Genomic DNA, 14,106 nt, shown 5'->3' on the forward strand with positions numbered 1-14,106 from the left:
ACTCTACGGCACTTAACAACAACAACAACAATAATCATTAAAAGTGATATAAATAATCATTGACAAACAATAATGGGAAGGGGAAGAGAAATGAAAGCTGATACCCTCCCCACCACCACCACTCCTTTTGTTCATGGCGGACTTTCTCATCGGGATGTTATGGGTTAATAACTTCTCTAGGGAGGAGTGTGGGGAGGGGTGGGGAAAATCAAACCTTGTCCCCTGTGAAATGACAGAAGGAATCCTGAGTTTACAGACTCTGAGATTAGTTTTTGTTTGCTTGCTTGCTTACTTTATTTTATTTTGTAATTATTTTTGTTGGTATTTTTTTACTTTTTTTTCCAGTAAAGTGTAAGTCCCTCTGGCTCGCTTAGCTATTTGTCCTGGCCTATGTAGTGGACACTATGGGACATATTCATCATAGTTCAATGTTGTTGGTGCTGTTGTTAAGCGCTGTTGAGTCAGTTCGGGATCCTAGTGACACTATATAAAGTTTCCAAGGCTGTAAGTCTTTGTGTGAGCAGAAAGCCTCATCTTTCTCCCCGGGAGGTTCTGGTGGGCTCAAACCACCAAGTGTGTGGTTTGCAGTTCAGTGCTTATCCTACAGAGCCCACAGTGATCCCTCATAGTTTAATATTATGATATAATTATACTCTGTACTTACCAAAAATGGCCTGTCCACTCCTTAGAGACAAAAAAAGAAGCATGTGAAGCCCACAATGGTTTGATTGTCGAAATTTAAGAAGACAAAAAAAAAAAGAAAGAAATGTTTGGTAGTATACATGAATAGCGAGTGGCAACTACACGAAAGCTCTTAAGTGTCCCCATGTGGCAGAAGCACAAAACTGTCACTGCATCCTGGATATTCAGTCTTTGGAGATGCTAAATGCCTAGATTCATAAAACCAAGTGCCTCTCCCAGTCAAGATATAAAACTCCCAGGTTATCAGTTACATGCTACTTTTGTTCTTTTTATTTTCTTTCCTACTTTTTTTTTACAATCTAATGCTTTTTTTGTTATTTTAGAAAGTTATTTTATAACTACTCCCAAATTTCTATTTTAGATCATTTCTATCATTCCCCCAAAAGTTCCCTGGTGCCTGTTTAAATAGCACAGTCTGTAGCCTTAGAGAACCCCTCAGCCCATCCTGAAATACGTCAGACAGCCAAATGCTCTGAAAACCTTGAGCAATGTAAGAATAGTTATAAGGCCACCCCTGAGTTAAGGCTTTTGCCAAGCTAATTCCAATCCTATTCCTTCTTCTTATGTTCTCTTTTCTCTATTCATTATTTCTGCTGTTCCCTTGTTCTAACATCTCTGTAGGCATTTTAAAGTTTAGGGACCTTGAGGTGGGCATTTTCTAAAGCGAGACAACAGCATGTCCGAGATTTATCAGGTTCATTTATAGCCTCTCTGTATGTCTATATCTCTTATTCTTTCAGCTTCAGGACATTTCTGGGAGACATTTCTCTAAACCTACAGCTATCTCATCTTGCTTGGTAAGTTCAAAGCTGAGCATGCAGGAAGGGATTGTATACCAAGAATGCCAGGAAAAGGGGAAATTCTTTGGTTGGAGACCTCCTTAAAAAACACTATGAATCACCTGTGTCAAACGTGTGGTCTCAATACAAATGGTGTAGGTGCTCCTGGCCACTAAAAAGGTGGCGAGAGGGAGACAAACAGATACGAGATATACAAAGAAGGAAGAAGAGGTTAAAACAATAGATGTGCAGGGATGGAGGGCAGAAATAGAAAGGGGGAGCAGAGAAAGTGACTGAAAAGAAAAGTATAGGGACAAGCAGATGATTAGAAAAGGTAGGGGAGCAGTCTGGGAGTGTAGAAACAAATGGGGGAAAGATGAAAATAGATGGAGTTAAAGAAAAATGCACAGAAAGAGAATGGGCTGAATGCTAAATGGATATCAAAATCTAGCTCCCTCCCAAATGTGTTTGTCCACTTGCTTTCTCCACCCCATAGCTCCCCTCCCCTCCTTCCACTACTGAGTTCTGATTTTTCCTAGAGGACAAAGTCAAGAAGTCAAGAGCAAATCCTCTAATAGCAGAGCCTACCTCTGATGGAAAGACAGCCGGTTGCCCCTCTTCTCTCCTCTGAGATGCTCAGGCAGGAGGAATATCCCCTGCCTCAGGCTGAGGCTGACAGTTCCAGAAAGTCCTCTGGGGGGGCTCCTGCTGGCTTGGAGTCAGGTGTCACAATGGCTGGAACCCCACTTTTCCCTGGCAGCTGTGAAATTTCCACTCCAGCTGTCCCAGCCACACAAAGCGCTCTGGAAGCAACTTCCACGCAAAGGGGCTCAGGGTTTGAAAGGGATCGCTTGATAAAACCCTCCACAGAAACTAGGTCAGGTCCCAGCCTTCCCCATTTCTCTTCAATATCACAAGAAGAACCAGCCATGAGATTCCTCCCAGGAGCTAACCTGTTCCCTGGAAGGAAGGTGTTTCATTTCTCTCTTTCTTGGAGCTGGGAAGGACCTTCTTCTGAAGAGACAGAATCCCATGAAACTTAGAACTATTATGACTGTCCATGAGGCCCAGCCGGGCTGCTTCTTGAGAAACAACTCTTCCTCTCCAATGTGTCCCCTTGTCATTTTGACAAATGCTGGTTTAACTTGGCAGTTGCTTAGTATTCATGTTTTTGCAGAATCAGGGTGAGATGGAGCAGCTTCAGTCCAAGTGGGGAGTCCAAAGAGAAAGTTTTGGTAACCTGCTTTCCCCCACAGTTTTCAAATATCACATATGCCTTCCCTGACACTACCAAACCCTAAACCAATACGTGGGAGAGTCTCCCATTTTTGGAAGCTGGAAATATGTAGTCTCCTGTTATCCCTTGCTGCCCAAATCAGAAGATAGAATAGGCTAGAAGGTTGCTATGGCAACCAGAGTCCCTGGAGAGCCCAGCTTTCCACACACCCTTTACTCTCAGGCATGCTCTGACTTGAAAAGAAAATGTTTTCTGAGGGATGATGATGAAAATGATCACATACACATATATAGATCCATGCAATCATGTCCCAACATTTACCACTGACTAGGAGCATCCCTTTTGCCTCTGGAGAAGGTCTTCTCTTTATTCCCCAAATACATGTGTGTTACTAAAGACAGCTGGAAAACCAGCATCTTCCCGCCTTAGAGTAGGTTTCCAAATCATGAGCACCTCTATTTATTTCTGTGTTTCAGGCTTGGAGATGCCAAGCTCCCAGTCAAGGTGACCTTCAGTCCTGGAAGGATCCCACTGAACCTGTCTTAAAAACATCCTCTTTCTGAGGGTAAGGAGGAAGACTGAGATCCAGAGCAAGAGGCCAAAGAGGGAATTAGGAAACTAAGGGCCCACACTGGCCTAGGCTTGGGCTTTGGATCCAAGATAGGGACTCTAAGGAAGGGCCTTGCCTGTGGGAATGGAGAGACAAAGTAATGAACTGAAAATCAAGTAAGTCAGTTATGAACATTTACATGTTTGCATAGCATCATCCCCAGCTTCCCAGGTGAGTTCAACAATGTCCCCTATGAGGTAGGGAGGGGAAGACAGTAATGTTCCCATGGAATGGGTGGGGAAACTGAGGCACAGGGAGGGACTGCAGTGCCAAAGTTGCCCCATAAAGCTGTGGCAAAATCCAGATTAAATCTGGCATTCACAGGAACCACGCTGCCTCTCAAGAAACCCTCAAAAGGTCATCCCTCATAAATCTAGAAAATCATTTCCTTAAAAACTTCTCATCGGAGAGTTAAAGCATAGATACAAAATTAAAAACAGGTTAACAGTCCTTTGGGTTTCTGAACTGCACCTAGAAAGAGCTCAGAATAGCACATCACAGTTTATCAAGGCAGAAACGAATGACAAAAAAAAAAAAAAAAATGTTACTGGGAGAGATGGGGCAGGGGAGAGATGGAAAGCAGCAGTTTCACAATGAAGAAAGATGGCTTAGTCCAAGGTGGTGATGCCTCCAGGTTGCCTTACCAATGAGAGCAAGTCGGCTGCAGCTCCAAGGGGGTAGAGCAGGTAAATGTTTGATTGACTCAGCTTAAACCTCTAACAGTGAGGCTGTCTGCAAAGGAATACTATTCATTCCTTATTCTAAACCACGCATTTTGTTGCCTTTGAAGTGGGAAGAAACCCAACCTGGCATCCATTGTGTGCTTTTACCTGTCTTTGAGTTCAAGCTGGTGTTTTAGAATGTCTTTAACTGCCACCCTAAGTCAAATTCCCAGGAAGGAAGAAAAAGGACTCGAGAGGGTTGGGGTAGAAGGAGGGAGATAATCTGTAGTTTGCACCAAGATTCCTATTTTAGTGACACCTCTCCTTGCTGTGTGATCAAGCCAGTTGCTTACTCTATTCAGCCATTTCTCTTGATTCTGTGGTGCCCTTTGTTCATTCCTCTGCACAGGAAGGCACTTGCACATAAAGAGGATTTGACTCTGAGAAGGAACCTTCCTGGAAGATAGAGTCAAGGGATCAGAACTAGGAAGACTAAACATACTGAAGACCAATGTGTCTCCCATGCCAAAACACACCTGGAAGAATCCGTTGTCCACTTGGTCCAATACTGACCCTAATGTCCTTTACATGGTCAAATTGTATTGTAGTTTTCCTAATTCCATCCAAGGAGGTGAGTAACATATTTGGAGGCTGTGCAAAAAAAAAAAAAAAAGGCTCTACAAAGCATCCTCAGTAGGATGACCAGCAGGTGTTAGAGTATTAGATGAAAATAGTACATTGTTTGTTTCTGTCCTCCAGCTTCTGCCAGCAATTAAACAGCCAAGAGTTAAGGCATGTGCATACCATGAAGCAAAGGACAGTGAGGACAGAGACAGGACCCAGGAGGGCCTGGTTTCCGTTCCATTTGCATCTTTTTTTCCTGGAGATTGTATAAGTCCCAGGCATTAAAAATCAATCTTAAGGGAAGATCAGAGGGAAATATATATCTTGTCTGTGGGGCAGAAGATAGACATGATTGGATGGCTCCATAGGAATTTCAAAATGTTTCTTATAAGAATGTTTCAGGGACCAAGCAACCAAGCTTACAGTCCAGGTATGCGGTGTTGGATGCCCTGCACTACGTATAGGATAGGGCGTCAGGAAGTCAACCTGACAGAACTAAATGAGAGTTGTGAAGAATGAGAAGGAAGCCTAAGAGATGGTTTGTTCAGGGCCACCCTTCTGGTACAGGCCCTGCCTACATCAGTCAAACTTCGGTGAGCATTCTTTTCTCTGCATACACCCGATGTGGAGTGGGGAGGTAACTGGGTCTTCGCTCCCGGTTAGCCTCAGAGAACTCAGGTTTGCCAAGCCCATTGTCAGCTGCCTTCAGGTCTGGTGCAGGCTGTCCACAGGTGACATGGGTGTACTGGCCTTGCTCCTCTTGCTCTGTCTCCCGGTGGTAGAAGTAGTTGAAGTTGGAGACGATGACCGGCACAGGCAGGGCAATGGTGAGGACCCCAGCAATGGCGCACAGTGACCCTACGATCTTGCCCCCTACTGTCATGGGGTACATGTCCCCATAACCTACAGTGGTCATTGTAACCACTGCCCACCAGAAGGCCTCCGGGATACTGGGAAAAAGAGAATCGTCGTCATCAGCCTCTGCGAAATAGACAGCGCTGGAGAAGAGGATGACTCCGATGAAGAGGAAGAAGATGAGCAGCCCCAGCTCCCGCATGGAAGCCTGCAATGTCTTGCCCAGGATCTGGAGTCCTTTCGAGTGGCGGGAGAGCTTGAAGATACGGAATACCCGGACCAGGCGGATCACTCTGAGGATGGCCAGAGACATGGCCTGCTGCCCATTCTGGCCACCCCCTCCACTCACCTGCTGTTGTTCCTGCTGTTGTACCAACTCAGTTCCCAGGGTGATGAAGTAAGGGAAGATGGCCACCAAGTCAATGATGTTCATGATATTTCTAAAGAAAGCTGGTTTGCTGGGGCAGGCAGAGAAACGCACGAGCAGCTCAAACGTGAACCAAACAATACACAGGGTCTCCACCAGAAAGAAGGGGTCCGTAAAGAAGGAGTCCCCAAGAGTACTTAGTGAAGATGGGCCCCCTGTCACCAGGCCCCCGGAGGTGATGTCAGGATTAAACTTATAGGTATCATCTTCATCTTCTTCTTCCTCGTGGCTCCCCCTGGAAATTGGAGAAGCTCGGCTCACACCACCACTATTGCTTCCACCTCGACCTTCTGCACGGAACTGGGGCAAGGTCTCCAGGCAGAAGATGACAATGGAGATCAGAATGACCAACACTGAGACGATGGCGATGCCCCTGGCGGGCCCAGAGCTCTCCGGATACTCGAAGAGAAGCCAGACCTGGCGCTGGAAGGGCTGAGAAGGCAGCGGTTTCTCATCCTCTCCACCTTCGGGCAAGCAGCCCTCGTCCTCCCGGAAGGCCGCCAGAGCCTCATCTCCCAGTTGGTAGAATCGAATCTCCTCCAAGAAGATATCCAGAGGCACGTTGACAGGCCTCCGCAGTCGGCCCCCTGACTGGTAGTAGTAAAGGATGGCATCAAAGCTGGGCCGGTTTCGGTCAAAGAAGTATTCGTTCCTCAGAGGGTCGAAGAAGCGGACACGGCGGCCAGGGTCCCCCAGCAGTGTGTCAGGAAATAGCGACAGGGTGCGCAATTGCGTCTCAAAGCGCAGCCCGGAGATATTGATCACCAGGCGCTCGCTACTACAGCAGCCGCCGCCCCCGGCCGCCTCTGGGAAGTCTCCCGCATCCTGTTGCTCACCCTCCGCCTCCCGTACCTCCCCCGGCGCCGCCAGCGTAAGGGATTTCTCCGATCTCATGTCCCTTCTGCGATGCGCTCCCCACCGCTAGGACGGCGCCCACAACACGGTGTAGAGAGCGCGGCAGCAACTTCCCAGCTCCCGGCTGCGCCCTCTGTTTAGGGTGCGGCTCGTGCTCCTCAGAGCTCGCGATCTGACCTGCTGGTGGGTCCCGTAAGCCCTGAAGCCCTGGTCCCTGCAAGAGCAGGTCTAGGGAGGTGACAGTTGCAGCGGATTTATCTCTGCGCCTCCAGTTACCGGTGTCTGTGCCGGAGGTTACTGGGATACCTGGAGCCCGCAAACTGCCGCGTGTGAAACTGGATGCTCTAAAAGATGTGTGGTTTCTCTATCCGCGGTGCATGAGCCTGGGCTCCCGGACACAAGGGTCCGTGCTCCAGACAGGTCAGCTCGTCCCAGCTCCCAGGGCGCCTCTGCAACAGCTCTAGACCCCAGGCTATAGCTGGTACCAAAGGGCCAGATGCGCCTGTCTCCCGGCTCAGTAGGGACTCCTGGCTGGACTCGGCCTCCGCCCTACGTCCACGGCGGGGTTCCGTCTGGCCGAGGTCTCGGATCCCGCCGCCACAGCTGCCACCTCCACCCTGTGAACTGCACTGAAGGCCTCGGAGTGGGCCTTCGGGCTGCCCCGTCGGCGGCGCCTGTGTGATGGGACCCACCTCCCCACAGCTCAAGTCTTCGCTGCAGCCACGGCAGCTGCAGAGGCTCGGCTCTGGCTCTGCCCTTCCTTCTCAACACACACTCTCCAAGTGACGTGGCAGGCCCCGCCTGCTGCCCCCTCCCACCCTACTCCCACATCACACCCCTCACCCAGCCAGGAGCTGCCGCTAACCCGGACACTGTGGGACTGAAGACACTCTTGCCTCCCCAGTAATCTTTCCCGCGCTTGCCTAGCACGCCTCTCCCTTTCACACCTTCACATTCACAACACCCCCTATAACACCCAGTTTCCTAGTATCACACTCCTGCCACCCCTGCAATCTGCTTTTCTCTTTGGGGTTTACCAAACTGACCTGCGCAGTGTAATCCATCAGTAAACACACACACTCTTCCCTACACACCCCTCCCTTTATCACACTGCTGAATGCGATGCCCTCCAGCACTCAAAAATTTAATGAAAAAAATCAAACCATAGTGTGTCACTCTGTACTTACAAAAACCCATCTCCAACCTCTCCAATCTCTACTTAAAAAGAGAGAGAGAAATGTCTTGAGAGCATCCAATTTAAATTGCAGTACAATGTTAACCCCTGAAAGAATACAGTTTCCTTTTGAAGGTGAGGTGGCAAAACTTCTAAGCTGTTAAAGTGATAGTAGAGAGAAAGGAAGTGAGAAATCTCCCAATGCCTCTCCTAACACAAGTTTTCCAAGGGAGTGCTTGAAAGATTACAGAGTAGGCCTTGAGGGGAAAAGGACCAGAGATGGGGCTATCCTGCAATTCCTGTTTTACCCAGTAGCCAAGAAAAGTGAGGGCAGGGAGAAGGGGAAGAGGAAAGATTAGTGGAAAGGGGATATGAAAGGCTATAGAGAAAGAAGAAAAAGAAAAAGGAAGGAAGGAAAGAAGAAAAGGAGCCTAGTTGTTCCATAGGATAAGTACTGGACTATGAACCATAAGGTTGGCAGTTCAAGCCCAGTAGCTGCTCTGCGGGCTTTCTACTCCTGCAAAACAATTTCAAGCCTCAGAAACCACATACAGGGTCCCTATGAGTTCAAACCGACTCTATGGCACTTAACAACACCAACATTTACAACAAACCTAAGTCAACCACTTTGTAAGTGCTTTACCTGGACTATCCCATTCAGTCCTCAGAGTCCTAGGTGATGATTGGGTTAGGCAACCTTTGTTGTCAGGGACCACTTGAATCTTTTTCTAATAGTCCAGAGGAGAGGAGCTAAGAATGCTTTGCATCCATTTCTGCCAGAGATATTTGGCCTTCCTTCACTAGATCAGACAGATTAGGGTCTAGTGGGAGAGCCCTGGTCTGATCTTCTCAGACTGCTACTTCCATGTTGTTGTTAAGTGCCATTGAGTCAATTCCGACCCATAGCGACCCTGTATAGGGTTTCCAAGGAGCAGCTGGTGAGCTTGAAGCACTGACCTTGCAGTTCAAACGACTTTGCAGTCTGAAGCGTTAGCCCACAGCACCACACCAGGACTGCTGAGTGCCTCCATTTCCCATTTTCTTGACTGGCTGCGGCCAAAATGAATTGGCTGACAACTCCAAGGTGTCTTTTGTGTAGCTTCTTGTGCATATTAGAACATTAGTAAGGATTCATTAGCGATAATGGTGAGAATGATACGTAAAGGTACTTTCAAACCACAAGATGCATCGGTGTTCTTTGTGTTGCACAAAGTGTTTTAATAGCACAGAAATTCTCTGCATCATTCCCTCCCAGAGGATTCTGGGAAGGAGACAACTAAAGCTCCTGAGTGGGTAGGAGAGATGCTAGTGGTTGCATTCACAGAATACTCATTCTCTAGTCTAATCCTACACGAAGTCTCATCCTTTGCAACATCAGATACCGCCATCCATTTGCACACCCTCCTAACATCTTACATGTTTCAGTGAAAGGTAATAAAGCAAGATATCCAGTTACCCAGTCAGTAATTTTTGTCCGGTTTGCAGGTCATGTGGTTAAGCAATTGAGGCATCATGTAAGTTTGTTGCTCCATTCAAAAAGTTTTTTTGTGTTTTGTTTGTTTGTTTGTTTGTTTGTTTGTTTCAGAAAAGAAAAACCAAAGACAAATGCATGATACTCTCTTGCCTCTATTCAAGGATCTGTAATTATTTTCTGGGTTGTACATTGATTTACTCATGATTCTTCTTGGTTTTGTTTCCAAATTTTGTAATGAATTATTCATTTGCATGTCTGTTTTCATCTTTTCCATTTGAATTTGTAGGTCAGTAGCTCATGGAAAGGAGCCTGCATTCTTCCAGAAGGGCATGCAGCCCAATCGTTGTATGTGTGTAGAGGGGGATGGGGAGAGATAGACTCTACTTTATAGACCACCACTTCACTATGCCTTGAGATAAACCAGGTTGACACTGCTTGTCACGGTAAGGGGCTGTTCAGGTTACCTTCACAAAAGGCTATGCCTGGGAAAGTTCTGGATGGAAAAGCCATTAGCAAACTCATGAATCAGAGTTCTGTTTTTAGTGATTTCGTGAAATAAACTCATTTCTTGACTAGGAAAACCCTTTGCCTGCATAATTCCACCCAAGAATATATTAAGGATGAGTAAAGTCATACCTTAGGGAGTGGCAGTTCCCAGGTGAAGGAAAACAAGAAGCACAATCCTGTGGGCACTGTAGCCATACAGCTTCCAATAGCAGGTGGTCATTACCCCAGCATCACAGGGCACCTAGTTCATGCCAGTTCATGCCAGCACTAAGCTCAGGGAAGCTAATTGGCCCCAAAATTGGCAGGGGGGTGGGCACTCATTTACTTAGTAGGTATTTATTGAATAGCTACTGGGTAGCCAGGTGGTACCAGCTCCTGGGAATCTTGCAATGATGTAGACAGAATATCTGTTCTGTTCAATGCCATCACCATCAAAGGTACAAATAAAAATGTGTATGAATTACTGAATGGAAACCAATTTTCTCTGTAAATGTTCACCCAAATCACAATTTAAAAGTTAATTTTTAAAAGTTATCCATTCTAATGACCTTACATTTGAGTACAATAAATGCATTACATTATAGACACACAAAAAAATTAAACAATAAATATTTGCATATTTTGGTTAAGTATGTTGAAGAAAATAAATGAGATGTCTATTCATTTTTTCGGGCTGTCTAACAAAGTACCAAACTCTGGCTAGTTTCAAACAATAGAAGTTTATTCTCTTTGAGTTCTAGAAGCTAGAAGTTTGAAAGCAAGGTGTTGGCAGGACCACAAGCATTGTGAATGCTATAGGAAAGGAATCCTTTTCTGTCGCTCCTAGCTTCTGTTTCTCTGAAGCATCCCTTCCTTGGCTTGTGACAACAGAACTCCATTTTCTGCCTCTGTCTTCACCTGGAAATCTTTCTTCTACATCTGTACCCTCTTATGAAGACACTAATCCTATTGGATTAAGGTTTACCCTACTCCAATATAATCTTTGGTTAATTAATTTCATCTGCACAAATCCTGTTTGCAAATAAGGTCACATTCACAGATACCCGGAGTTAGTCTTAAACATATCTTTGAGGAAAACATAAAACAATCCACAACAGACACTGTGTCAAACACACCATCCTTAGAAAGATTAGTCTCATCCTTTAGCTTTCCATTGAAGAATCCAAGCCAGTCAGAGATAACTGGGAGTCGGGGTGGTGAGTCAGACATTGTGTCTCTCATCTTACTGTCTCACCACTGGGCAAGCCTTCACTGCCCCGTCCTTCAGTTCTTCATGATGTACTGTGTGGAAGTCCTCTTACCAAAAGACAGTGCCTCAAATAACCCACCACCTTCTTCCTAGTACTTCTTTAACACCTTTCCGTGGGATTAGTTTTACTCCCTCTCTTAGCTCGACCCCATTTTTTCCTGGTGGAGAGATAGGGAGTATGAGTGATTGGGCAGTTCTATATTTTTATCAATAGTCCTTGTGGTTCAGTAGTTAAATAGTTGGGTACTAAATGAAAGGTCACTGGTTCAAATCCACCAGCTTCTCTGTGGGTGAAAGATGTGACAATTTGATTTCATAAAGATTGCATCTTTGGAAACCCTATGGGGCAGTTCCACTCTGTCTTACAGAGTCACTCTGAGTTGGAACCAACTCAACAATAAAGACATTATAGTTTACTTTGCAGAAGTTTATGCTAGTTTCCAGTCCCCCTCATCCCCCGCCGCCCCTCTACACTTACCAAAAATTTAGTCGTCTAGGAATGATTTCCAATCATGTCTTAAAATCAGATGCTTCAAATTTTAAGGATTAATTTCCTGGCAGTGTTGTTGTTGTTAAGTGCCACTGAGTCAGTTTCAACTCAGCGAACTTGATAGGGTTTCTGAGGAGTGTCTGGTAAGTTTGAACCACCATCCTTGCATTTCAAACCGATCTTTTAGTCTGGTGTTTTTCCTACAGCGCCATACCAACAGCAGCCACTATATCTATGAAGTAATTAATGTTCCCCACCTACATTTATAGTGTAACTATCAGACCCAAAACCCTCTTCCATTATATAATCTTGGGAAGCACCATGACCACGTCCCCCTTTGTGGGTTTTCCCTGTGACTAAATGGACAATTTAAATACATAAGCTGCTATAGATAAGCACCATTTATAATTATCTGCTTACTTAATTTTTTTGATGATGCCAACTACCAAGTGGTGATGATGACAATGATGTTCCAGAATTCACTAGAGAAAAATCTAACAGCTTCTACTTGAGTGAAGCTGTATATTGGATAAAGAATACATTAGACATCTGTGCCACTCAAATCAGCAGCCTTAGGAAATGACTCACCATGCCAAGAAATAAATCTATAAAGAACTTCATATCTTTCAGTGAGGGCCCAAGAGAGTTTGTCAGCACCACACATTCATAGGTTGATTCTTTTTCCCATCCCCCTACTGTGATAGTCCATAGTGGTACACTGGGTGATGCTGCCAAATCGCTCCAGCTCTTGATCTTTCAGGAACTCAAGGGAATACAGTTGCTTGCTTGCTGGTGGTTGGGCCAGACCAGACAACTAGATCTAGCCAATGAGTTGTAAACAGAAGTGATGTGTATCACTCCTGGACCCAAACACTTAATTCCCAGCATGAAAGTTTCCAGAACTTTCTTTCCCTTGGCCACAATGACCAGCATTGCTTAAGATAGTGGCTGCGCTGCTACAGTGAGGTACGTTCCAGAGTGAGGAGACATAGAGCAGAACCCACACCCGAGGCAACAGGAATGTAGCGTGAGTGAGAAAAAAATCCTTTGTTGTTCTAAACCTCTGCTATTTTGGGATTGATTTGTTACCACAGCATAATCTAGTCTATCCAAACTAATCCAGACATTAGTACCAACTGATGAGACGCTGTTATAATCAAGAACCTAGAATTTGTGACATTGGCTTACAGGCCAGATGGTAGGCAGGGAAGGAACTTTATTGGAGGCTGTTACAGGCAATCCTTGTTACAAGTGGCAAAATATTTGAAAAACTAAAAACTTTTTTCTCTAGGAAAAGGTCTGAAAATAGACTATTGTATGGTGGCTACAGTATTGGCTTCATCTGATAACAATAGCTATACTTCTTCCAAGAAGAAAATGATACCCTTGCTTTTTAACATTTCAAAGAAGTCTTATGCAGCAGATTTGCCCAATGTGGTATGTAGTTTGATTTCTTGACCACTGTTTCCATGGATCATGGAATCAAGTAAAATATAATCCTTGATAAAGTAAATCTTTTCTCCATTTATCATGCTGTTGTTTATTAGTCCAATTATGAGGAATTCTGTTTTCTTTACATTCAGTTGTAACCTATGCTGAAGGCTGTTGTCTTGGCTCTTCGGCAATAAGTGCCTCAAGTTCTCTTTGCTTTCAACAAGCCAAGTTGTGCCATGTGACAATCATAGGTTATTGTGTGCTTCGTATTCCACAAAAGGCTAGTGTGGAGAGGGCAGGGCTTGATGGCAGAGAGGGTAGAGGTGCAGTGAAGTTGCTCATCAGCAATACCACAGAATACTAGGCGAAGCAGTTTCAGAGAAGAGTTCCAAAATTCTGAACCACATAGGTAAGAATATTTTGAAAGTTTGAAGGCTTATGGCTAGTGGAACTTGTAGCAGAAGTAAGAAATCGCGTGCTTTTGAATCTGCCGGGCTCCATGGCCGGGAACTGACAACTTGGGCGAGACAAAATGGCAAGGCCAAGGGGCGGAACAGACCATGGAATTATGCCACAGGAACCTCGGAGCAAAAGTGGACAATACACTTTGTCAGTTTTGCTTTGTTCTGATTTTCTTTTTCTTTTTTGGTATCTGTTCACTGCCCATCCACTGTTTGTGCACCTACATCCTGGTGACTAGTGGGGGTGCCTGAGGGAATGAACACCCTCCATCCCCACCACTGGTGGGTTCTTCTGCCAGACATGCACACAGATACTCTCAGCCCAAGAGCCAGCCCTGAACTTTTTTTTTTAATAGGGAAAAGACCAGAACAAGGGGTGTGGAAAGGGAAAGAGAGTTTAAAAACAAAACAGGCTGAAAATTAAATCCTGAGGTATAGCATAACAACCAACAGTGGCATCTTGAAATTTATCAGACAGCCTTGAAGGCAAGAAGCTGAAAGAGGACATTAAAGTCATACTCATATTAGGTTACAGATTTTTTTTTCCCTTCTCTCCTTTCTTTTCC

General features: G+C 45.3%; 1 protein-coding gene across 1 annotated transcript; it reads right to left on the minus strand.

Moving 5' to 3' along the window:
* Nucleotides 1-5,125: 5,125 nt before the first annotated feature.
* Nucleotides 5,126-6,880, minus strand: KCNA6 (potassium voltage-gated channel, shaker-related subfamily, member 6). The gene has a single exon (XM_006862672.1). The coding sequence runs from the start codon at nt 6,788-6,790 to the stop codon at nt 5,198-5,200; it is 1,593 nt and encodes a 530-aa protein (XP_006862734.1). The 5' UTR covers nt 6,791-6,880; the 3' UTR covers nt 5,126-5,197.
* Nucleotides 6,881-14,106: the final 7,226 nt, after the last annotated feature.

Source organism: Chrysochloris asiatica, unplaced genomic scaffold (genome assembly GCF_000296735.1).
Source record: "Chrysochloris asiatica unplaced genomic scaffold, ChrAsi1.0 scaffold00050, whole genome shotgun sequence".
Lineage (NCBI taxonomy): Eukaryota > Metazoa > Chordata > Mammalia > Afrosoricida > Chrysochloridae > Chrysochloris > Chrysochloris asiatica.